Source organism: Stegostoma tigrinum, chromosome 41 (genome assembly GCF_030684315.1).
Source record: "Stegostoma tigrinum isolate sSteTig4 chromosome 41, sSteTig4.hap1, whole genome shotgun sequence".
NCBI lineage: Eukaryota > Metazoa > Chordata > Chondrichthyes > Orectolobiformes > Stegostomatidae > Stegostoma > Stegostoma tigrinum.
This window is the reverse complement of record NC_081394.1, coordinates 6,504,195-6,528,184: the sequence shown is the minus strand read 5'-3', so window position 1 is coordinate 6,528,184 and position 23,990 is coordinate 6,504,195. Positions and strand designations below refer to the sequence as shown.

At 42.8% G+C, this 23,990-nt stretch overlaps 1 protein-coding gene across 1 annotated transcript in view; it reads left to right on the top strand.

The window, feature by feature from the left end:
- Window positions 1-1,866: 1,866 nt before the first annotated feature.
- Window positions 1,867-23,990, top strand: part of LOC125448471 (hemicentin-1-like) — a 72,351-nt gene continuing 50,227 nt past the window's right edge. The window contains exons 1-3 of the mRNA XM_059641294.1: window positions 1,867-1,906; window positions 7,157-7,522; window positions 9,270-9,563. Of these exons, the coding sequence (XP_059497277.1) occupies window positions 1,867-1,906; window positions 7,157-7,522; window positions 9,270-9,563 (700 nt within the window). The remainder of the gene's footprint in view (window positions 1,907-7,156; window positions 7,523-9,269; window positions 9,564-23,990) is intronic.

The following is a 23,990-nucleotide window of genomic DNA, read 5'->3' as shown; positions in this document are numbered from 1 at the left end:
ACAACTGTCATGAATTAATTATGACCCTCCAACAATCTGGCACTAACTCAGTACCGACCATCCTGCACGGTACTCTCTCAGTGACCCTCCGACAGTGCAACACTCCGTCAGTACTGAATCACCAAAATTACAATTTTTCCACTGTCTTGGAGCACACCCCTGTCCTGCACTGAAGCTCCTTCGACAGCATCACCCAAACCCATGATCATTTCCACCTGGAAGGACCAGGGCAACAGAGACATGGGAACATCACCCCCCGTATGTTACTCACCAAGTCACTTGTGGAAATGGCAGTAAAGTGGATCTGAGGAGTGTGTGATCAGCCATGTTCGTTTTGAATAACACAGCAGGCTCAAGGGGCCAAATGACCTATTTCCTACGGCCATAGGGTCACTCTCCATTTTGACTTGAAAATAAATCACTGTTCTTTCAGTGAAGCTGCCAAAATCATTGAACTCCCTCTCCAACAGCATTGTTCAAACAACTACCGACAGCACCATGGACAGCACCTTTACTGGGGAAATTACAGACAGGCTCACAACTTGCAAATAAATATGCAAACAGCCTGTGCAGAATGTCAGCCTGCGTCATGGCATTCATATTCTGGACTGCGTACTGTCGCAATTCAATTACCAACTTGAGACCAGGTTAGATGTGCCATATGACAGCTGCCCAGTTCTAAGTTTGGTTCAAATGATCAACAATTGCTTATACTGCAAATTATTATGGAATTTATCACGGGCTTCCTACTTCCTCATTTTGACCTGGTGTGTCAGCCTTTTCTAATTAAAAAAAAACAGATGAAACAGCAGAGGAAAATGCCATTCAGCCCAAGCAGAGCATCTTAGCACTTACTCCCCAGACGAACTGTCAAGCAGATCCTTGGTAAGTAACATTACGGTTGGAATTCACTTCAATGACCAACATTGTCGTTTGTTGATGTTGTCAGTTTTTAAAGGTACCATCTCATTGGAAGCAGCTCAGAGCACATTCACCAGGATGATTCCCAGTATGGAGGGATTATCTTAAGCGCAAAGATTAAACAGGTGGAAACTGTACTCACTGCAGTTTAGAAGAATGAGAGGTGATCTGATTGAAACATATATAGTTCTCAAGGGGTTTGACAAGGTGAATTCTGAGCAGATGTTTCACCTCATGTGAGAATCCAGGACCAGAGGGCACAGTTTCAGAATAAAGGGGCACGAATTTAAACTCAGATAAAAAGGAATTTCTTTTCTCAGGGAGTTCTGAGTCTTTGGAACACCTTGCCAGGGAGATCTGTGGGGGCATGACCCAATTCAATGATGGAGCAGGCCTGAGGGGGCTAATAGCCTGCCCTGTTCCCATTTCTAGTGGTCTTAATTTTAAAACCAGATTCCAATGATTGCTGTCTTTGAAATATTTTTACTTACAAGTGGGCAACGCAGTGGATCAGTGGCTAGCAATACTGTCGTAAAGCTCCAAGAACCCGGGTTCGATTCCATCCTCGGGCAACTGTCTGTGTGGAGTTTACACATTCTCCCCATGCCTGTCTGTTTCCTCCGAGTGCTTCGATCTCCTCATACAATCCAAAGATGTGCAGGCTAAGTGCATTGGTCTTGTCAAATTGTCCACAGTGGTCAAGGATGTGTTGATTAGAGGGATATGTCTGAGTGGGATGCTCTGAGTGTTGGTATGGACTTGTTGGGCCAAAGGGCCTGTTCCCACACTGTAGGGATTCTATGAAATAACATCTGGGCATACAGATCAAGTCTGTGAGGACACTATCTCCAAGCAATTCTAATCTCTCAAGAGCTGTCGGAAAAAGGTGAGGTCTGTTTTACTCCTTTCTCTTTCAGAAGCTGATGAAATATCTGGGAGTGGACAATGATCAGAAAATCTTACTTCCTGCTATTACTCCTTCAAGGTAATGTCATCATCAGCTCGGACAGATTTATGGTTAATAGTTTTGTAAAAGATCGTTTTTATTGAACTATGATTAGGAACTAATTCAGCAGTGAGCCAGTGTACAAACTCATACCATGTCCTGTTCACACAACAACCCTGTGCTCACTGACATACACTGGCTCCCAGTCTGACAGCAGCACTGGAGGGGCTAAAAGATCTCAGAAGGTTCAAGGGTTGGAAGTTGTTATAAAAATACCAAGTGGGAGAGTGGAGGGTTTGGAAATAGTTGGAGAAAATCGTAAAATCAAGGTATTGGCAGACAAGGTGTGAATGTAGATCAGTGGGTATGGGATGCAGGGATATTTGAGAAATGTGGATAAAACCTGGAGGGTGATGTGAATCTCATTGTCAGCATTCTGCTAGCAATGGCCTTACATTTGTGTTTGTGCTGCTCTTAGTCTGAATGCCCCACAGCAGCTTTTAGGATTAACAAGAGATATCCTGATTGCCTCTGATCTGCTGCACTGTGTAAATTTCACAGACTCTGAGACCATTACAACTCCAGAGGAAATCAATTAGCCTGAGAGGGCAGTGGAATAAGATTGCAAATGAAATTTGAAAAGCAGGAATTGGAGGAAAATTGCAAAGGGAAACATTTTAATGGCTGTGGGGCAAAGAGGAGGTCGTGGAGACTAATTTGGGAGATCTTACAAAGAGCTGACCCAGGCAGAATGCACAGAATGGTCTCCATCAGCGATGTACAATTCTGCAATCCAGTGATTTAAGTTCCTTACCAGCAATGTTCCAGTTTCCTGATGAAGTCATAGCTGTTCCAGATTGTCCGGAAACAACTCGCATCTGGTATTAGCCTTCTGTGTGCACAGCTAAGTTCTGTTTGAGCCACAAAGACTGTGAGATCATCTGTGAAAGCTGTGCACCCAACACAGAGGAAACTCCATCACATGCAGAGCTCAGGTTAGAGGCACTTTGCTGAGTGTTTCATAGTGTCTGGGTCAATATAGGGTCGATGCTGAGCTTGGGGACAAGTCAGTCTCCAAGGCTGCATCAAAATCACCAATACAGCAATGTGAAGTTTGAAACAGAGATAATCCCTTGGCCAATGAGAATCCAAAGAGACCACTTCATCAGTGAGGGCCAAAAGAAATCTCTCAGACAAGGGAATCCAAAGGGATCCCTTAAACAATAATGATGCAAAGAGATAACCTAGACAATGAGAATTCAAATATATCCCTTAGACAATAGAGTTACAAATACATTCCACAGACAATGAAGAATCAGATAAATCTCTTAGATAATGAGGATCCAAACAGATTCCTTGGATAATGAGATCTAAAGAGATTACTTGGATGTTAAGGATCCAAAGTGATTCCTAACAGCCAACATTATCAAATTGCAGGTAATGACTTCCAATGGGTCTTCAGTAGATTCATTCTATCACTGACTGAGAGACAGGGAGGGAGAAACACAGAGTGATTGCGGAACAGCTTGGAATGAATGGATTGGAGGGGAGCCTGCAAAGCGTGGTGGTCCCATGCACCTGCTGCCCTTGTTATTCTAGATGGAGGCATAGTCATGGGCCTGGAAAGTGCTGTCTGAGGATCCTTGGTGTATTCTTCAGTATGCATTGTAGATAGGACAAATGCCGCTACTGAGTGTCAGTGGTGGATGGAGTGGGCCTGCAATTGAAGACTCAAATGAGGAAGAATTTTGAGTTTTTGGAAGTCTCCTCACTTGAGAGTGGTGGCAGATAGGTCATTCACTATATCCAATGCTGAAAGAGGAGGGATTTTGATTTAAAAGCAGTTCAATGCATTATAGGGGGCATGCAGGAAAGCAGAGTTCAATTCACAGTCAGATCAACTTGTTGCCTAATCAGGCTGGAGGAGCTCAATGGCCTCCTCCTGTTTGTATTTCTTCTGAAATATAAGTGGAAAGTATGAAGAAACTCAACGGGTTGACTTCTATCTGTGGAGAGAGAAACAGAGTTAACACTTCTTATCCAATATGACTATTCCTCAGAATGCCTATTATTTGTGTTCTTGACTTATCAAACCTTCTCCCCTTTCTCAAACATGTAAATCCCCTGGTGAAGAACTGATGAACCCTGAGAAACTGTGTTGCGTTTGCTCAACACTGTCAGATATTCTCCAGATTGGCATGTTTCTGTTCATGATGAGTCATTGTCTTGGAGAAAATGAAACTCACTGTTTAGGGGAAGTTTTGTTCTCTAAAATTAAAATGAAAACCTTCTTTGAGTCTATTAATCATCACCATGGGGTGATTTTTTTTGCTTGTTCTTATTGGATTGAAGCTGGGATCTGATTGTGTCTGTATTCTATTAATAGAGAATGTTTCACCAAAAAGGCAGTCAGTATTGAGACAGATGATAGATAATAGCAATGAATTTGCAGACAGGACATAACGGTAGCAAATGCAGTTACAATACAGACTAATGTGAAGTCCTACGTTTTCTGCTGCAAAGACAAATACTTTGCTGAAACTTCTTACCTTGCATTCATCAGGGCAGACTCAAGAATGGCAAATTTTAGAGGAAGAAATCTACATGAGAAAAAGGTGCTGATTGGTTAGCAAGTAAATAATCAGAGTCAACTTGTCTCTCTTTTATTCAATTTACAGAAAAGCTTGGAGGGATACCTGTTCCATGTTGCATTCCCCATGGCAACTGTTGATGAGCATCCACACGGGTTTCCTCTTACTGCATTAGCTGTTCTTCCCTTTGAAACTCGTTTTTATTGAGTCTGGTCTACTGAGTATACGATGAAAAGTTTCAAAAGCGTGTCTCTCTTTTCACCAATGTTCAGGTTCAATCCTAGCAAACAACTGTTAATACGTTTTGGCAGGTAAACTATTGCTCAGAATGACAGAACTTAACCTGGGCATAGTGTGATTAGAGGTTCATACTATTTTTATGCTTTAATTTGTCATTCGGATTTTGGCAGATGGATGTGTGTCAATTCTGCAAACTTTTTTTTAGATTAAACAAGTTGGAAAATGAATTGAAACAGTGACCTATGCACATAATTCCAACATAGCATCTGATTGCCCTAAAGTGCCTGGGAGAAGCCTAGAGTGTTAATGGGTAAATTGTTCATACTGTTTAGTTGACAGGAAGGTTAAACACATTAAGGCCACCTGAAGGTTAGCTTTGATTTAAGAACAGAATATTCAAGGGCTCAGTTCATACCATTCAGGAGGTCACTTCAGAAGATTGAAAAGTTCCTCATTGCAGGACAATCAGTTTTTAGCACCATAGAATCACAGAAGAGTTACAGCGCAGAAGGAGGCCATTCAGCCCATCATGCCAGCATCAGCTCTTCAAATGCCTCATTACCTAATGCCAATCTCCAGCCCTTAACTCCTATTCCTACATATTACTTCTGCCCAAATAATCATCCAACGTGACTCTCCAATGACTGAAATGCTCCTGCTGCATTTCCTGATAGTGTATTCCACACCCTCACTACTTGCTGGGTAAAAATGTTTATTCTCACATTGCCTTAGCTTCGTCTGCACATCCGTCTAAATCTATGCCTCTCTCGTTCTTGAGATGCTGCTTGGCCTGCTGTGTTCATCCAGCTTCACACTTTGTTATCCCCCTCTCGTTCTTGTTCTTTTTCTGAGTGGGAACAGCTTCTTCCTTCGACTCTGTCTAGAAACCTCACAATAGGGTAGGTACGGAGAGGGTGTTTCTCTTATGGGACCGTTGAAGGCTAGAGTGCACAAACTCAGAATAAGATATTGTACATTTAAGACACAGGTGAGAAGGAATTTCTTCTCTAAAGGTAGAGAATCTGTGGAGCTCTTTATTGCAGATAGCTGTTGAGGCTGGGTCATTAACTATATACAAGGATGAAGTGGATGTTTAATCAGTTCATGGAGAAAAAGCAGAAAGAGGAGTTGAGGATTATTAGTTCTGCCATGGTCTCATTGAAGGCTCAATGCATCGAATAGCCTATATCTTTTCCTACAATGTGTAGTTTATGGACGTCCTGCTAAATTTTTATTGAATGTTGATAAAACCCTACGAAGGGTGCTGTATACAGCTTTCATCTCCATCCTATAAAGAGGATATCCAGGAGTTGGTGATGTGCCAAAGAGATTCACAAAGATGATCCCAGACATGGAGGGGTGGAGCAGTTTACACATCAGTAAATTATTTCCAATCAAACAAAATTTCTTCTCTTTTGGAAGAAAAAAAGCCTGAGAGATGACCCCATGGATGTTGACAAAGTTTTGTGTAAGAAAGCATATGTTTGGCCAACAATAGAAGTCAGACACCAAGAAATCCAATGAGGAATTTGGGAGAAACAGAAAGTCAGGAGGAATGTGGGACTCACTCCCACAGGGAGTAGGGGGACAATGTGGAACTCACTCCCAGAGGGAGGGGTAGAATGTGGGACTAGCTCCCGCACAGAGTTGGGAGGAGATTGTGAGATTGACTATCACAGACAGCAGTCAAGGCGAATCATGTTGATGTATTCATTGGGAGCACTGGATAAACATATTCATGAGAAGGCAATTGGAGGTTATGATGATAGATTTTGATGAAGAGAGATGCGAGGCTCAGGTGCAACATTAAACAGCAGCATGGATGTGTTGATCCAAATGGCCTGTTTCTCTGTCACAACTATTCATTATTCTTAGCCTCGCTCATCATTGTCTCCATCAAAGGCATTGTCCTCTAAGTCATTGCCTGCTCCTGATTTCCACAATTAAAACTGCCATCCGCACAGTGCCCTTTTGTTAGGGATATTTAACTGTATTATAAATGAGATTGGGAGTCTGTAATTACTAATCCACCTGAAAAGGAAGTTTTCAAACAGAAAGGTTTAAGAATCATTGCCTAAGACTATGAAGATCCAGGGAAGTGAGTGTCTAATTAGTGATTCATGCTGGTGATAAGAGTGCCATTTCTGAGGGACTCCCCGTCCATTGTGCTGCCGTGTAAATCAGCACAGAATGTATCTCCATTGGCGTGTCTTGTAGAAACTGTGCTGAGTGGAAGACTAGCTTCACAAAACAGGACCATGAGAACTGTGAGGCAATGTAGGATGAACCTGCCCAACTGCTATGTAACCTGTCTCCTCCATCTGCTAAGTAACCCCGGCGAGTTCCTTGTAGATGATCCACACTGAAGGCACCATGTACAAGTGACAGAGGGAGTGGACATCGAGTCTGGTGGATCTACAGGCCATTCAGTGCTAAATACTGATACTTCTCTCCACAGCTGGACTTGCACAAGAGTGGCAAGTCCACACTCCACGTGAGGTGACGGCACAGGAAGGTACCTGTGCGCATATTCCATGCCGCTACAGTTATCCTTCCAATCTAGCAAGCCAACCGCGAACCGGAATCTGGTTGAATAACGAGGATTGGGAAACATCGAAAACAGCCTTTCACTCCCAGGATCATAGCCGCGAGTTGGGACGGTTCTACCTTCGGACCCAGCTGTCTGGAAACCTGAAAAATGGAGACTGTTCCTTGATTATAAACCGCATCACACAGGAAGACGCAGGACCTTATTATTTCAGAGTAGAATTTGACAACGTGAACAGTTACAGCTACTATCCTGTGACCCAGCTTCATGTTTCTGGTAAGTGCTGAGTTATAATTACTCAACAATCCTGTTGGACATTCAATGGGAGAGGACACACTGTCAGGTCTGAACTCTTAGTTTTATAGGTGTTGTAGCTTTCAGGGTTTCATTTAGTTGTTCTTCCAGAGTTATTGTAGGTGATAGCATCCTCATCAGAGTCTGAACAGAAACTAAGCTGCAGACAATGGCATCATCCACCTTAATGACTCCTCCCCTCCTGGTTTCATCCAGCAACACTGTCCCCATAGGCTGGTGTGGTGACCATGTGGTGTTTATTACGAGGTCACACCTTGACCTTGCCGCCATCTCTGGCACATTCTCCTCCTTTGAACATCTCAGCACTTCCACCTCCCTTTCAAAATCCTCTTCCACTGTCATCCTCATAGCTGCCACAAGAATGTTCTCACTGCCATAGCCTTACTGCTTCCCTCAGCGGATCTGGCAGCAATTGTGAAGAGAAATCAGAGTTAACACTTCGGGTCCACTGACCCTTCCTTAGAACCCTTGTTTTTGTCTCATATTTCTGTAGTGCCTTTCACTATCTCATGGTTTTCCAAACAGCTTCACAAACATTGAAGCAATTCCACAAATGGAGTTGCTACTACTACCAGGAAGGATTCACAGTCACCAAGTAAGGCAAACTCCCCAAAAAAACAGGAATGTCATCAAAAACCTGATCACATATTTCATTGTTCTGGCTGAGGCTATTACCCATTGTTGCTGTCCTATTGCAGGCTGGGTTTAAACGGAATTTTGCAGATTTCAGGGAAATTTCTGGGGTGACACGGTGGCTCAGTGGCTAGCGCTGAAGCCTCACAGCTCCAGGGACCTGGGTTCAATTCCCGCCTCGGGTAACTGTCTGTGTGGAGTTTGCACATCCTCCCCATGTCTGCGTGGGTTTCCTCCGGGTGCTCTGGTTTCCTCCCACAGCCCAAAAATGGACTATGGGGACAGTGTTGCTGGATGAAACCAGGAGGGGAGGATTCAGTAAGGTGGATGACGCTCAGCTCAGTTTCTGTTCAGGTTCCGATGTAGATTCTATCACCTTAGAATTAGCGGGGGTAAATTTAGGGCAGAAATGGGGAGACATTTCTTCAGCCAGAGAGTGCTGGGCCTGTGGAATTCATTGCCACGGAGCCCAGTGGAGGCCGGGATGTAAATTTCTTCAACGCGGAGATCGACAAATTCTTGATCTCACAAGGAATCAAGGGCTGCGGGGGGAGTGCAGGGAAGTGCAGTTGAAATGCCCATCAGCCATGATTAAATGGCGGAGTGGACTCGATGGGCCGAATGGCCTTACTTCCACTCCTATGTCTTATGGTCTTATGTGCAGGCTAGGTGGATTGGCCATGCTAAATTGCCCGTAGTGTTCAGGTGGTGTGTGGGTTATAGGGGGATGGGTCTGGGTGGGATGCTCCAAGGGGCAGTGTGGACTTGTTGGGCCATAGGGCCTGTTTCCACACTGTTGGGAATCTAATCAAAAAAAAAAGTGAGGAGCTCTGGGCCCTGGGCTCTGAACTGCTCCTCCTCCTGCACCCAGCATTGTCCAATCACTAGGTGTCAGAGTGAAAGTGTGTTAAACGGAGCGACATAAACTTCACCAAGTCAGATAGGAGGAAAGTCTTTGCTGATCACTGTACTCAGTTTGAATTGCATCCTGGTGAAAGTGTCTTCTCTCATGAGATTGTTATTTCTATTTCGCTTTACATTATATGCATCTAAAATGATCCATTCTCTGTGTTAGATTTCACGGATAAACCCACAATAGTCCCTGTGGAAATTATCGCAGGAAAGCGTGTGAGCCTCAGATGCACCTTCAACACAACGTGCACTGGAACCGCTCCTGCCTTAACCTGGGACACTCCCACTGCCGTACATGGATCAGTCTCAAACACTGCAACTCAGCATGGTGCCACTCTGACCTATACTTCTGTTCTGGCCCTGACACCATCACTCAGAGACCAGGGGCAAACTCTCACTTGCAGAGTGAGTTATCCAACTGTTTCTTCAGAGCAGACCCTCGTACTCACAGTGCAATGTAAGTATCAACATCCTTCATTCAACATTAGGCACAACAGTCTACAATGTGCTCAGCAAGATCTGATGAATAATGGAAATAGAACCATGCAAATAAGTGCACTCTGACAGTGCTGCACTCCCTCGGCACTGACCCTCTGATAGTGTGGCGCACCCTCGGTCCTGACCCTCTGACAGTGTATCATTATCTCAGCGCTATACTGTGGGTCCTAATGACCTTTCTCTGAACAAAGAAAGTGCATCGATATCACTCCTTGCACAGTCTGACAGCCTTTCAATGCTTCACATTCAGTGAAAGTGAACCTGTTTTATTGGTTTTTAGATTCACCACGGGATCTCACAATTACTTCGCTTGCTGTGATTAAAGATTCATCGATTAATATAGTTGAGGGGAATTCTGCAGTGATGATCTGCTCTGTTGAGAGCTTCCCAGCTTCTAACCTGACGTGGAGACGTTTAAATGTCACAATGAACAGAACAAGTTCCAAAAATGTGCTGAGGTTGGAGATTTCTCACATTACGTACAGGGAGACTGGAGAGTATCAGTGTGTGGCAGAGAATGAACATGGAGCAGTGCAGGGCTCCATAACCATCAATGTGGAATGTAAGTGAATAAGCATATGCTTCAATGTTACTCACTGGTACACACAAAGGACCTCATGTGCCCCTGGTCAGGCACCTGCTGCCTCATGCATTGGCAAACTCACAGCAGGTCAAAACTGCCCGCCGGATCTGAACATATCTCCCACTGTAAACATTCACTCCCTCAACGATCATCGCCCAACAGCAGCACTCTGTATCTACAACACTGTGCATTACAGAAATTCATCAAGACTGTATCGTTAGCACCTTCCAAACCCCTGGCCACTACCATTGAATGTTGTGAATTCAATTCCTTGAATTCAAGACAGCAAATGCATGGGAACACTACTCCTGCAAGATCCCCTCCAAGTCAGTCACTATCGAGACTTGGAAATATATCACCATTCCTCCAGTGTCACTGGGTCAAACTCCTATTTGGTAACAGAACCTTGTATGTACAGGACAAGGACTGCAGCTGTTCAATAAAGCAGCTCACAACCCATTCTCAAGGGGCAATCACGGATGGGCCATAAATACTGCCCAACCAGCACCACCCACATTCTTTGAATTAACAAATGGAAACAATCAAGAAATTATTTTAAACATTGACCTCAGAATTTCATGGGGAAAGACAACTTGAGCTGCACACGGAGATCAGATACAGAGGGATGAAATGTTGAGTATCCTTGTGCTCTGTGTTCATTTACAAGAATTCCTTATTAATTAGACACACCACAAAATCTCTCATTTAACTATCTTGCTAAGAATAAAGATTCATCAGTCAATATATTTGAGGAGAATTCTGCAGTGATAATCTACTGTGTCGCGATCTTCCCAGCTTCCAACCTGAGATGGAGACATTTTAATGTAACAATGAACAGAACAAGCTCCAGCAATGAGTTATGGTTGGAGATTCCTCATGGTACATCTAGGGAGACTGGAGACTATCAGTGAGTGGCAGAGAATGGACATGGAGCAGTGCAGGGCTCCATAACCATCACTGTGCAATGTGAGTGTACACAGACTTCAAAATCACTCACAAGCATCTGAATAGACACATACACCCTCCAGACACACACTTGTGATATGTCCCCTCTCTCAGTATCAGTATAAGCTTTAATTCTCTGTGGAAGAAATGGAAACTTTAGATTAACAATATGCTCAATGATCCGCCAGCTTGGTGCACAGAGGATTGTAGATTTCCTTTTGACGCAATTATCTTTGTTGTTGAAATCATTTGTACCATGTAAGCTAGCAATTGATGAACATTGCAACATGGAAGGATCAAGAATTCCAATGGTGACTACGTTCAACCCTGTCGAGAAATAAGGGTGTGGTTTGCAGTTTTTTTTAATATGTCACTCATATCAGTCCAAGAATCAGAGATTAGCTTAGGTTTTAGTCAGTTAGACATTTAGTAGGAGGGAAGAGAGAGAGACTGGAGCTGGGTCCCTGCAGGATAGGGTAAAGTGACCTGTAGTCCTGAGAAACTGACTCTTGTCTTGCTGGAGCTCAGGATCAAGTCCCATGAAAAGTGTTCTACAGCTCCAGTGCAGTCAGGAATCACAAGAAGTCATGGGAGCCAATAGGTGAGGCTACATCATGGAGTTAGAATCCAAGAAGAAGTTACTGTGTACCATTAATATTTTAGAAAGCGAAATACGGACATCTTGGAAATATTTAATGAGATCTGGCAATGCCAGAGTTATTAGTGTTTGGCAATGTTGCTGAGAAATCCACAGAATCTATCTTCATTTAGTGTTTAATGAGCTCTGTGGGATGATCAATCACAGTTTCTGCATTATCATATTTACCTCATGGTAACCTTGGAAATTAGAGTGTACGATGTAGCTATATTTGAATAATAACATTTCTCTTTATTTATTTAAAACATGGACTTTTATAACTTTATTCTCTTTGTAATGACCTGACATTGTGAGGGGTAGGTCATGCCTTACAAACCTTATCGAGTTTTTTGAGGATGTGACTAGAAAGGTTGATGAGGGTCAAGCTGTGGATGTGGTGTATATGGACTTCAGTAAGGCATTTGATAAGGTTCCCCATGGAAGGCTCATTCAGAAGGTCAGGAGGAATGGGATACAGGGGAACTTAGCTGCTTGGATACAGAATTGTCTGGCCAACAGAAGACAGCGAGTGGTAGTAGAAGGAAAATATTCTGCCTGGAAGTCAGTGGTGAGTGGGGTTCCACAGGGCTCTGTCCTTGGGCCTCTACTGTTTGTAATTTTTATTAATGACTTGGACGAGGGAATTGAAGGATGGGTCAGCAAGTTTGCAGACGACACAAAGGTCGGAGGTGTCGTTGACAGTGTAGAGGGCTGTTGTAGGCTGCAGCGGGACATTGACAGGATGCAGAGATGGGCTGAGAGGTGGCAGATGGAGTTCAACCTGGATAAATGCGAGGTGATGCATTTTGGAAGGTCGAATTTGAAAGCTGAGTACAGGATTAAGGATAGGATTCTTGGCAGCGTGGAGGAACAGAGGGATCTTGGTGTGCAGATACATAGATCCCTTAAAATGGCCACCCAAGTGGACAGGGTTGTTAAGAAAGCATATGGTGTTTTGGCTTTCATTAACAGGGGGATTGAGTTTAAGAGTCGTGAGATCTTGTTGCAGCTCTATAAAACTTTGGTTAGACCGCACTTGGAATACTGCGTCCAGTTCTGGGCGCCCTATTATAGGAAAGATGTGGATGCTTTGGAGAGGGTTCAGAGGAGGTTTACCAGGATGCTGCCTGGACTGGAGGGCTTATCTTATGAAGAGAGGTTGACTGAGCTCGGTCTCTTTTCATTGGAGAAAAGGAGGAGGAGAGGTGACCTAATTGAGGTATACAAGATAATGAGAGGCATGGATAGAGTTGATAGCCAGAGACTATTTCCCAGGGCAGAAATGGCTAGCACGAGGGGTCATAGTTTTAAGCTGGTTGGTGGAAAGTATAGAGGGGATGTCAGAGGCAGGTTCTTTACGCAGAGAGTTGTGAGAGCATGGAATGCGTTGCCAGCAGCAGTTGTGGAAGCAAGGTCATTGGGGTCATTTAAGAGACTGCTGGACATGCATATGGTCACAGAAATTTGAGGGTGCATACATGAGGATCAATGGTCGGCACAACATTGTGGGCTGAAGGGCCTGTTCTGTGCTGTACTGTTCTATGTTCTATGTTCTATGTTCTATCTCAAACATTGTCTCACTTAAAGACAACATCCTGGTTCCTCACCAGATGGTAACCTGGTGATCTGGTCTGGGATCATAACATATCCCTAATATTCCATTGATCAAATCTAATGCATTGTTGCCAAGACTTTGGGAATATTGTGAGGATGTGAATGGCATTTTCTTCCTTTCAGATTGGACAGGGTCCTCATTGGTGAGAGGAGGAACCTACAATGTGACAGTTTACATAGCCAGTGCCCATCAGAAATGTAATACAGCAACATCCACTTAAAAAGGTTATGGGGGAAGGTGGGGTTCGCATATCAGAGTCAGAGAGATGAATATGCAGTCTTGCTGTGCTCTCTGTTTGCTCATAATATTCTCTTCCTTTGTTTTTAGACTCACCACGTAATCTCTCAATTACATCTCTTGCTGTGATTAAAGATTCATCAATCAATATAACTGAGGGGAGTTCTGCAGTGATAATCTGCTCTGTTGAGAGTTCCCCAGCTTCTAAACTGACCTGGAGACACCTTAATGTCATATTGAACAGAACAAGTTCCAACAATGAGCTGTGGTTGGAGATTCCTCACATTACGTACAGGGAGACTGGAGAGTATCAGTGTGTGGCAGAGAATGAACATGGGGCAGTGGAGGGCCTCTTAACCATCAATGTAGAATGTGAGTATACGCAGACTTCAACATCTCTCTCACATACACACACAAACACACGAGTACAGTCCTGCAGACACATGCATGTGGCATGCCCCCTCTCTCAGTATTGCACTGGAGCATCAGTATGAACTTCAGTTCTCTGCTGAAGGAATGGAAATTCCAGATTAACCAGATGTTGCCTTGAGCCAACAATCCCCTGTGTACATAACTATAGATTTCATTGTTGGATCTATTTATACTGTGGAAGCGCTGGTGAACATCATAACATCTAGGGGAAAAGAATTTCAATGGTTGCTGCTTGGAGGTAAACATTGTGCTGCTCAGGAGGTTTCTGTAGCAGCCTGATTTCCTCTGTTTGGAGCATGGGATGAATCCTAAGAGCATTTTTTATAGCACTACGTAATTGGGAGTCAGGAGATGTTCTAGGAGCCAGTGAGGACAGCCAAATGGTATAGGTAAAGCTCATTAAATGCTTAGAGTCATAGAATCAAAGAGCTGTACAGCACAGGAACAGAACCTTCGTTCCAAACCGTCCATGACGACCAGATATCCGAAATTAATCTAGCCCCACTTGCCAGCATTTGGCCCATATTGATCTAAACCCTTCCTATTCACATACCAATCTAGGTGCTTCTTAAATGTTATAACTGTACCAGCCTCCACCACTTCATCTGGCAGCTCTTTCTATGCACGCACCACCCTCTGTGTGAAAAAGTTGCCTGTTTGACCCCTTTTAAACCTTTCCCCTCCCACCTTAAACCTAGGCCCTTGAGTTTTGGACTCACCTACCGTGGGGAAAACATCTTGACTATTCACCCTATGCATTCTCATCATGACTTTACAAATGCCAATAAGGTCACCCTTAAGCCTCCAATGCTCCAGGGAAAATAACCCCAGTCTATGCAGCATCTACATATAGCTCAGACTCTCCTAGCCTGGGAACAAACTTGTAAACCCTTTCTGAACCCATTCAAGTTTCACAACATCCTTCTTTTAGCAAGGGGACCAGAACTGAATGCAGTATTCCACAAGTGGCCTAACCAATGTCCTATACAGCAACAACAAGACCTTGGAACTCCTGCAGGCAATACGCTGACCAATATGCAAGCATACCAAATGCTAACTTCACTATCCAAATCTACCTGCGACTCTACTTACAAGGAACTATGAACCTGCACTCCAAGGCTTCTTTGTTCAGCAACACTCCCGAGGACCTTACCATTGAGTATTTTGGTCCTGCACTGATTTGCCTTTCCAAAATGCAGCACCTCACATTTATCAAAACTAAATTGAATCTGCCACTCCTTAGACTATTGGCCTATCTGATTATGGGCCCATTGCACTGTGAGGTAACCTTCTTCACTGTACACCAACCCTCCAACTTTGGTTCATCTGCACGCTTACTAACCATACTTCCTTTGTTCACATCTGAATAATTTATGCAAATGATGAAAAACAGTAGACCCCGCACCAATCCTTGCAGCACATCACTGGTCCCAGGCCTCCAGTCTTAAAAACAACCCTCCACCACCACCCATCAGTGATATGAGGCCCAGTGTATGACTCAGAACATTGTTCTGATCAATTACCAAATCAAATAGTGTTGCTGCTAAGGCTTTGGGAATACTGTGAGGATATGAAAGACATTTTCTTCTTTTCAGAATGGACATTGGTGGGGGAAGGAGCCTACACTGTAACAGTTTACATTGACAGTGTCCATCAGAAATATAATACAACAACTGCCACTCAGAAAGTTACAGGGATCCACATATCAGACTCATAGAGATGGTTATGAAGTCTTGCTATGCACAATGTTTGCTCACAATGTTCCCCTCCTTTGTCTCCAGATGCGCCACGGAATCATTCAATTTCTTCTCTTGCTGTGATTAAAGATTCATCGATCAATATAATTGAGGGGAATTCTGCAGCGATAATCTGCTCCGTCGAGAGCTTCCCAGCTTCTAACCTGACATGGAGACATCTTAATATCACAATGAACAGAACAAGTTCCAACAATGAGCTGTGGTTGGAGATTCCTCACGTCACGTTCAAGGAAACTGGAGAGTATCACTGTGTGGCAGAGAATGCACATGGAGCAGTGGAGAGCTCCATAACCGTCACTGTGCAATGTGAGTGTACACAGTCTTCAACATCAAGGGGCAGCACAGTGGTCAATAGGGGTGCCACAGTGGCTCAGTGCTTAGAACTGCTGCCTCACACCACTAGGGACCCTGGTCTGATTGCACCCTTGGGTGACCATCTGGTCGAGTTTGCACATTTGCCCCGCGTCTGCATTGGCTCCGTCAGGGTGCTCCAGTCTCCTCTTGCATGCAAGATGTACAAATGAGTTTGATTGTCTATGCCAGATTGTCTGGTGGTGTCCTGGGATGTGTAGGTTAGCCATGGGAAATACAGGGTAGAGGGACAAGTCTGCATGTGTGATGCTCTTCGTAGGGTTGGTGTGGTTCATTGAGCCGAATGGCCTGTTTCCACACTGTCAGGAATCTACAGAAAAATAATTATACACACACAAACACACGAATGCAGACACATGTGTGGCATGTCCCCTCTCTCAGTTATTGCACTGGAACATCAGTATGAGCTTCAAATCTCTGTTGACTGACAAGATACTGCCTTGAACCAGAAATGGCCTGCACAAAGAACTGTGGATTTCTTTGTGGTGAATTTATTTTTATTGTTATATCCCTATATACTATAAAATCTAGCAATCCGTAAAAAAACGGCAACATTCAGAGAAAAGAATTCCAGTGCTCGCTGCAGTCAAACCTGTCTAAGTACAAAGGTGGGGTTTGCTGCGAGATTTTAAATATCTCATTCAGATCAGTTCAAGGGTCAGCCACCATTTAAGCTTCAATTGTTCAGACAGTTACTACTTTGAGAAAATAATGAGGCCACAGTGGACACCACATGTTTGGCAGCTGACAACAAAAATTCTGTTGTTACACCTCTCTGCACACTACAATGCTTCAGACATTGGTGGCAGGATTTCAAGCTCTGCTTGGACAATTTGGTAAATTAATTCTTTCTTTCTCCACAAATGCTGCTTGTTCTGTCAAGAATTTCAAGGTTTTTCAGTTTTCATTTTAGATTTTGAACTATTTTTCCAACACTGCATAGTGAATAACTGAATAGCTTTTTCTTAGTAGGGAATATTATCAAAAGACATGAATCAAATGTAGGTGAAGAGAGAAAAGTCAGACACCGCAGTGATCTGACTAAGTAGTGAAATAGGCTCCAGGCCTACTCCTGTTCCTCAAATTTCTCCCAATTATACATTGTTCAGTCTATATATGTTGTCTTGCATTCTTCTAAGATTTGTTGGCTGTGGCATGTGTCTCTTCACTAAGCTTTTCTATATAATGTAGCCAGACGTATGTCTTCATAAAAATACTATCAAAAATATGTTACAGTACACAGTGTTTCCAAAAATAACTCAAATTCCCAATTTGCTTCGCAAACAAGGTTTGCTAAATATTCCAGTATGCTGGGCTTTAAAGACCTCAGAATGCAAAAATTAGCATGAGCTCAGTGTTTGATCAAAACCTTTGATTTCACTGATGCTTCCCAACAGCCTGAGAGTTTCATTTTAGTTACATGAGATGACATTCAGTTACTGTACTGCTCTCCCCAGGTTAACATACAAGGATTAGATTTTAGTTAGCTAATGAGAGCATGAAAATTGAATTCCATTTTCACAATTGCTGTTTTTGTAAAACAACATCGCAGAATGTGGGTGTTATCTGACAGATTTATGGTCAGTCTACATGGTGACTTTTTTCATTATGTTACTTCCTTCTCCATTGTCGTCTGTGTGGTGAAAGTGCCAATCTGATCCATGCTTTTTTTGTGCAACTGAATGGCCTACTGGGCCTCTGCCGAGTGAAGTTACATGAACAAAGACCCATGCATAGGCCAAATTGGACAGGCTTTGCATTCTCTGTTTGTTAATAGAAAGTGGTGACTAGTTGGGTTTTTAAAACAGTAAGAATTTCAAGGCACTTTTTGAAAACTTACTTTTTTATTTCAAATTTTATTCACTGAATTCAAACTTTAAAAATTGTCATCGGAGGTTTGAATGCAAATTCTATGGATTGTTACAAAAACAGAAATCTCTGCAAAGGCTCAGCAGGTCTGGCAACATCTGTGGAGAGACATGAGAGTTTTGGGGTTAGTGACCCTTCCTCAGAACTGATAGTAGCTGGGGAAAAGTTGTTTCTTTTACATTAGATAGGGTGTTGGGAGGGTGATAAGGTGTAACCAATCAGTGGAGTTAGAGCCTAAAGACACAGATGAACAGTTGGACAGTCAAAGGTGTGGATATCAATCAGACTAGAAGAATGGATAGGTAATTTGGACCATTAGTGGTTCACACTGGGTTGTGTATAATAGCAGACCACATGATAACAAGGCACTGGTGTTTAGAGGTTGAAGAAGGCCTGGTGTTTAGGGATTGGGTCAGGACATGGAAGAATGTGCATCAAGTCCAAAACTTGTTGAGCTCAACATTGAGTCCAGAAGACTGTGGAACTCCCATGCAGAAAATGAGATGCTTTTGCTCTTGCTTGCACTGAGCTTTGCTGGAGTACTAGTGCAAGACAGATGATGACGAGGGAACATAGTAGTATATTGAAGTGGCAGGCAATGAGAAGCTCAGGGTTTCTGTTCCAAAAATGACCATGTCCTTCCAGTTGAAGGCAGTTAAAAGTGTGCAGAAAGATGACAATAGCAGTGGTGGAGTTACCGCAGTGAATAATGAAACAGGCACGGTGTGTTCCAAGCACAAAATGACACAATTTAGTGTTGAGGACTGCCAGACGGATGATTAACAGTTCATTTGTTTAACATACATTTTACTTGAGGTGTTTCGCCTCAGTATTACTCTGACCACTGAGTACTATTTAAGTAAAAGTGCATGTTTTTGCAACATAAAAACTTTTAGCCAATCTTCTCCAGCATTGTTCAGTATGGCATGAAAAATACAATCATAGAGATATACAGCATGAAAACAGACCTTTCAGCCCATCTTGTCCATGTCGAGCAGGTATCTGACATAAATCTCATCCCATTTGCCAGCATTTGGCTCAGATCCATCTAAACACTTGCTACTCATATACATATCCAGATGCCTTCTAAATTTGTATTCATACCTGCATCCAGCAATTCCTCTGTCAGCTCATACCATACACGCACCACTCGCTGTGTGATAAAGATGTCCCATAGGTCCCTTTTACATCATTCCCCTCTCGCCTTAAACCTATAACATCTGGTTTTGGATCACCCATCTCGGGGACTGGACCAGGCCCCTCATGACTTGTAACCCTCGACTAAGGTCAACCTCAGCCTCTGATATTCCAAGGAAAACAGTCCCAGCCGATGCAGCATTTCCCTGTAGCTCAAACCCTCCAACCCTAGCAACATCTGCAGAGCTCTTTTCTCGACCTTTCTAGTTTCACAACATCCTTCATTTGGGAGTGAGACCAGAATTGAACACAGTACTCCAAAGTCAACACCATATAAAACTGCAACATTATCCCTCAACTACTAAACTGACCAATTAAGGCAAGCATAATAAATGCCTTCTTCACTATGCTATTGATAAGTGACTCCACATTTAAGCACCTATGAACCTGCGCTCCAAATTCTTTTTGTTCAGCAACGCTCCCCCAGTAGTTGCTGGGAAGTGTATAAGTCCACTTTGGTTTTTCTATGAAAAATTTAGCACCTCACGTTTGTCTAAATTAAACTCCATCTGTCATTTCTCAGCCCATTGGCCCATCTGATCACGATTACATTGTGCTCTGAGTTAACCTTCACTGTTCACCACAGCTCCAATTTTAGTGTCATCTGCAAACTTAGTAACCATACCTCAGTCCAAATTGTACAAATAGCTGACAAAACACAAGGGACCAGCACCAATCCTTGTGGTACAACACTGGTAACGGCAGTCAATCTTAAAAGCAACCCTCGACCACCACCTTTCAGTGATATGAGGCCCAGTGTATGGCCCAGAACATACCCCTGATCAATTATTCATTCAAATAGCGAGGAATTGATACCTGTTATAAATGAAATTTGAATGCAATTTCAAGATCCAGTGGGTCTCTAATGTCTGGGAGTGTTGTTGAGACATTTTTGGGATCTATCTTCAGCTCATTTAGTATTTGATGAGTTCTGTGAGAGTAATCAATCACAGTCTCTCTGTTAACTTTGAAAAAATAATAGAAGCTGTGCATATATTGCCAGTTGTACTACTATTCTAACTTTGGATAGTTACATTTTTCATTTGTTAGCACCATTGAATGTTGTGAATTTATTCTCCTTTTAGGTAAGTGGCATCTCATAATTTGTCTCTTTAAAGTCAACCTCCTCGTCCCTCACCAGATGGGAACCCGGTGATCTGATCTGCAATCATAACATATCCCTCAAAGTTCTGTTGGTCAAATCCAATATTTCACTGCCAAGGCTTTGGGAATATGATGAGAATGTGAAACACATTTTCTTCCATTCAGAATGGACAGCACCATCATTGGTGGATGGATCAATCTGAGCTGTGACAGTGTACATTGGCAGTGTCCATCAGAAATATCATACAGCAACGTCCAATCAGAAGGTTATGGGGGGATCCAAAGATCAGCATCATAGATATGGTTATGGAGTCCTGCTGTGCACCATGTTTTCTCACAATATTCTCCTCCTTTGTCTCTAGATGCACCACGGGACCTCGCAATTTCTTCCCTTGCTGTGATTAAAGATTCAACAATCAATATATTTGAGGAGAATTCTGCAGTGATAATCTGCACTGTCGAGAGCTTCCCAGCTTCTAACCTGATCTGGAGACATCTTAATGCCACAATGAACAGGACAAGTTCCGACAATGAGCTGTGGTTGCAGATTCCTCACGTTACATACAGGGAGACCGGAGACTATCAGTGTGTGGCGGAGAATGAACATGGGGCCGTGAAGGGCTCCATAACCATCAATGTGGAATGTGAGTGTACACAGACTTCAACATTAAGGGGTGGCATGGCGGCTCAATGGTTAGAACTGCAGCCTCACACCACCAGAGACCCTGATTTGATTCCACATTTGGCAGCCATCATATCCCAAGATATGTAGGTTAGATGTGCTAGCCATTGGAAATATAATGTAGGGGATGGATCTGCGTGTCATGCTTTTCGGCAGGTCAGTATGGACTTATTGGGATGAATAGCCTGTTTCCACACTGTAGGGACACTATATAGAAAAATCTCTCCTATAAACACACACAAACACATGATAACAACTCCGCAGGCACATGTGTAACACATTCCCTCGATGAGTTGTGGTACTGCATAATTAATTCTCTGTTGACTGACAAGATGCAGCCTTGAGACAGCAATGCCCTGCAAAGATAATTAGAGGGTAGTTCATTTTGTCGTTAAATTATTTTTATCGTTATATTCACATGTGTTGTATAATCCAGATATCAGTGAATATTGCAATATTCAGGGAACATGAATTCCAGGGATTACAACATTCAGTCCTCCCGAGGGATAAAGGTGTAGTTCATTGCAAAGTTTTAAATATCTCATTCACTTTAATTCAAAGGTCAGCCACCATTAAATTTTCAATTGTTCAGCTGGGGGTAGAGTGAGAAATCCAACAGCTGGCTCTGTGCGGGATCGATGCTCTGAGCATTGAGAAAGTTTTGAGGCATTGGTGGAGGTCGCATAATTGGCTGGTGACAGAGGATTTCTGCCCTTTTGACACGCTGCACACTGCAGTAACTCAGACATTGGTGGCACGATTTCAAGCTCTCTGTGAAAAATTCGGTCAATGAACTCTTTCTTTCTCCAAATGCTGTTTGATCTGTCAAGAATTTCAAGGTTTTTCAGGTTTCATTTTAGATTTTGAATGTTTTTCCCAACACTGGGAGTGAATAACTGGACAGCATTTTAATAGGTAGAAAATGTTATCAAAAGACATGGGTCACATGTAGAAAAATGGAGACAAGATGGAGACCGCAGTGATCTGACTAAGTGGTGAAATAGGCTCCTGGCCTAATCTTGTTCCTCAAATTTCTCCCAATTACACATTCTTCAGCCTATGTATGTTGTCTTGTATTCTTCTCAAATTTGTTGACTGTGGCCAGTGTGTTTTCACTAAGATTTTCTATATAGGAGAGCTAGATGAATATCGTCATATAAATGTTATCAAACATACATTATTGCGCATCGTGTTTACATCAAATATTACAACCCTGTTTGCTTTGCAAACATGTTGTGTTAAATATTCTGCTATGCTGGGCTTTAAAGACCTCAGAATAGAAAAATGAGAATGAGCTCAGTGATCAAAAATTTTGATACCATGAATGCTTCCAGACATCCTGAGAGTTTCTTCTTACTTGCATGGAATGGCTTTCAGTTACTGGACTGCTCTTCTCGGGTCAACATACAAGGATTAGATTTTAGTGAGCTAATGGGAAAATCACAATTGAATTCCATTTTCACAGTTGCTGTTTTTGTGGGCGTAACTGGCAGATGTATGGTCAGCCCATATGGTGACTTTTCTCAATAGGTTACTGCCTTCTCTGTTGTAGTCTGTGTGGTGGAAGTGCCAATCTGATCCATGCTATTTATTTGTGCAACTGAATGGCCTACTGGGCCTCTGCACAGTGAAGTGAAGTGAACTAGAGACCCAGGCATGGGTTTTCGACAGGTTTTGCATGCTCTGTTTGTTAATAGAAAGTGGTGACTAGTTCAATTTTTAAAACAATGTAAATTGCACAGCACTTTTTTAAAAATTTACATGTTTTAAATTTCAAATTTCATTAACTGAAGTCAAAGTTTTAAAATTGTCATGGGAGGTTTGAATGCAAATTCCATAGATTGTTACAAAAAAAGAAATTGCTGCAAAGGCTCAGCAGGTCTGACAACACCTGCAGCGAGAAATAAGAGTTCATGTTTTGGGTCAGTGACTCTTCCTCATAATTGATGGTTGCTGGGAATAGGTTGTTTCTTTTAGATTAAATAGGGTGGTCGGACAGTGATAAATTGCAACTGATAGGTGGAGATAGAGCCCAAAGACACAGATGAACAGTTGCTCAAATGAATGGATAACAATGACACTAGGAGAATAGATAGACAATTCGTACAATTAGTGGTTAACAATGCACAGTGTATGATAACAGTCCACATGATAACAGGACCCGGTGTGTAGGGGTTTTGTCAGGTGATGGAAGAAGGTGCCTTAAGTCTTAAATTTGTTGAATACAACAGTGAGTCCAGAAAACTGTAGAATTCCCATGTGGAAAACATGGTGCTTTTGCTCTACCTAGCACTGAGCTTTGCTGAAATACCAGACCGTATCCAAGACAGATGATGATGAGAGAACACAGTATTGTGTTGAAATGGTAGGTAACCAGAAGCTCAGGGTTTCTCTCTACAAAAACAACATTGTGCTTCCATTGAAGGCAGTTAGAAGTGTGCAGAGAGATGACAGTAGCAACGGTGGATTTACAGTGGTGAACAATAAGACAGGAATTTGGCTCATATCCATCGAAACCTTGCCCATTCATCTACCCATTAAGATGCTTTTTAAATTTGTAATCATACCCATGTCCACCACTTCATCCAGCAGCTCATAGCATATACGTAACACCCTCTTCATAATAGCGATGCCCCTTACATCCCTTTTATATCTTTCCCTCCTCACCTTAAACCTATGTCCTCTTGATTTGGACTCACCCACCCCAGGGAAAAGACCATGTCAGTTTACCCTACCAATGCCCCTCATGATTTAAACCTCTATAAAGTCAACTTTCACCAGCCAAAACCCCAAGGAAAATAGTCCCAGCCGATGCAGCATCTCCCTCTAGATCAAACCCTCCAACCCTGGTAACATCTTCATAAACCTTTCTAGTTTCACAACATCCTTCTTTAGGAGGATCTTTCCATCCTCGCTCTCCACTGGAGTCGTACCTAAGGACTGGAGAGAGGCAAAT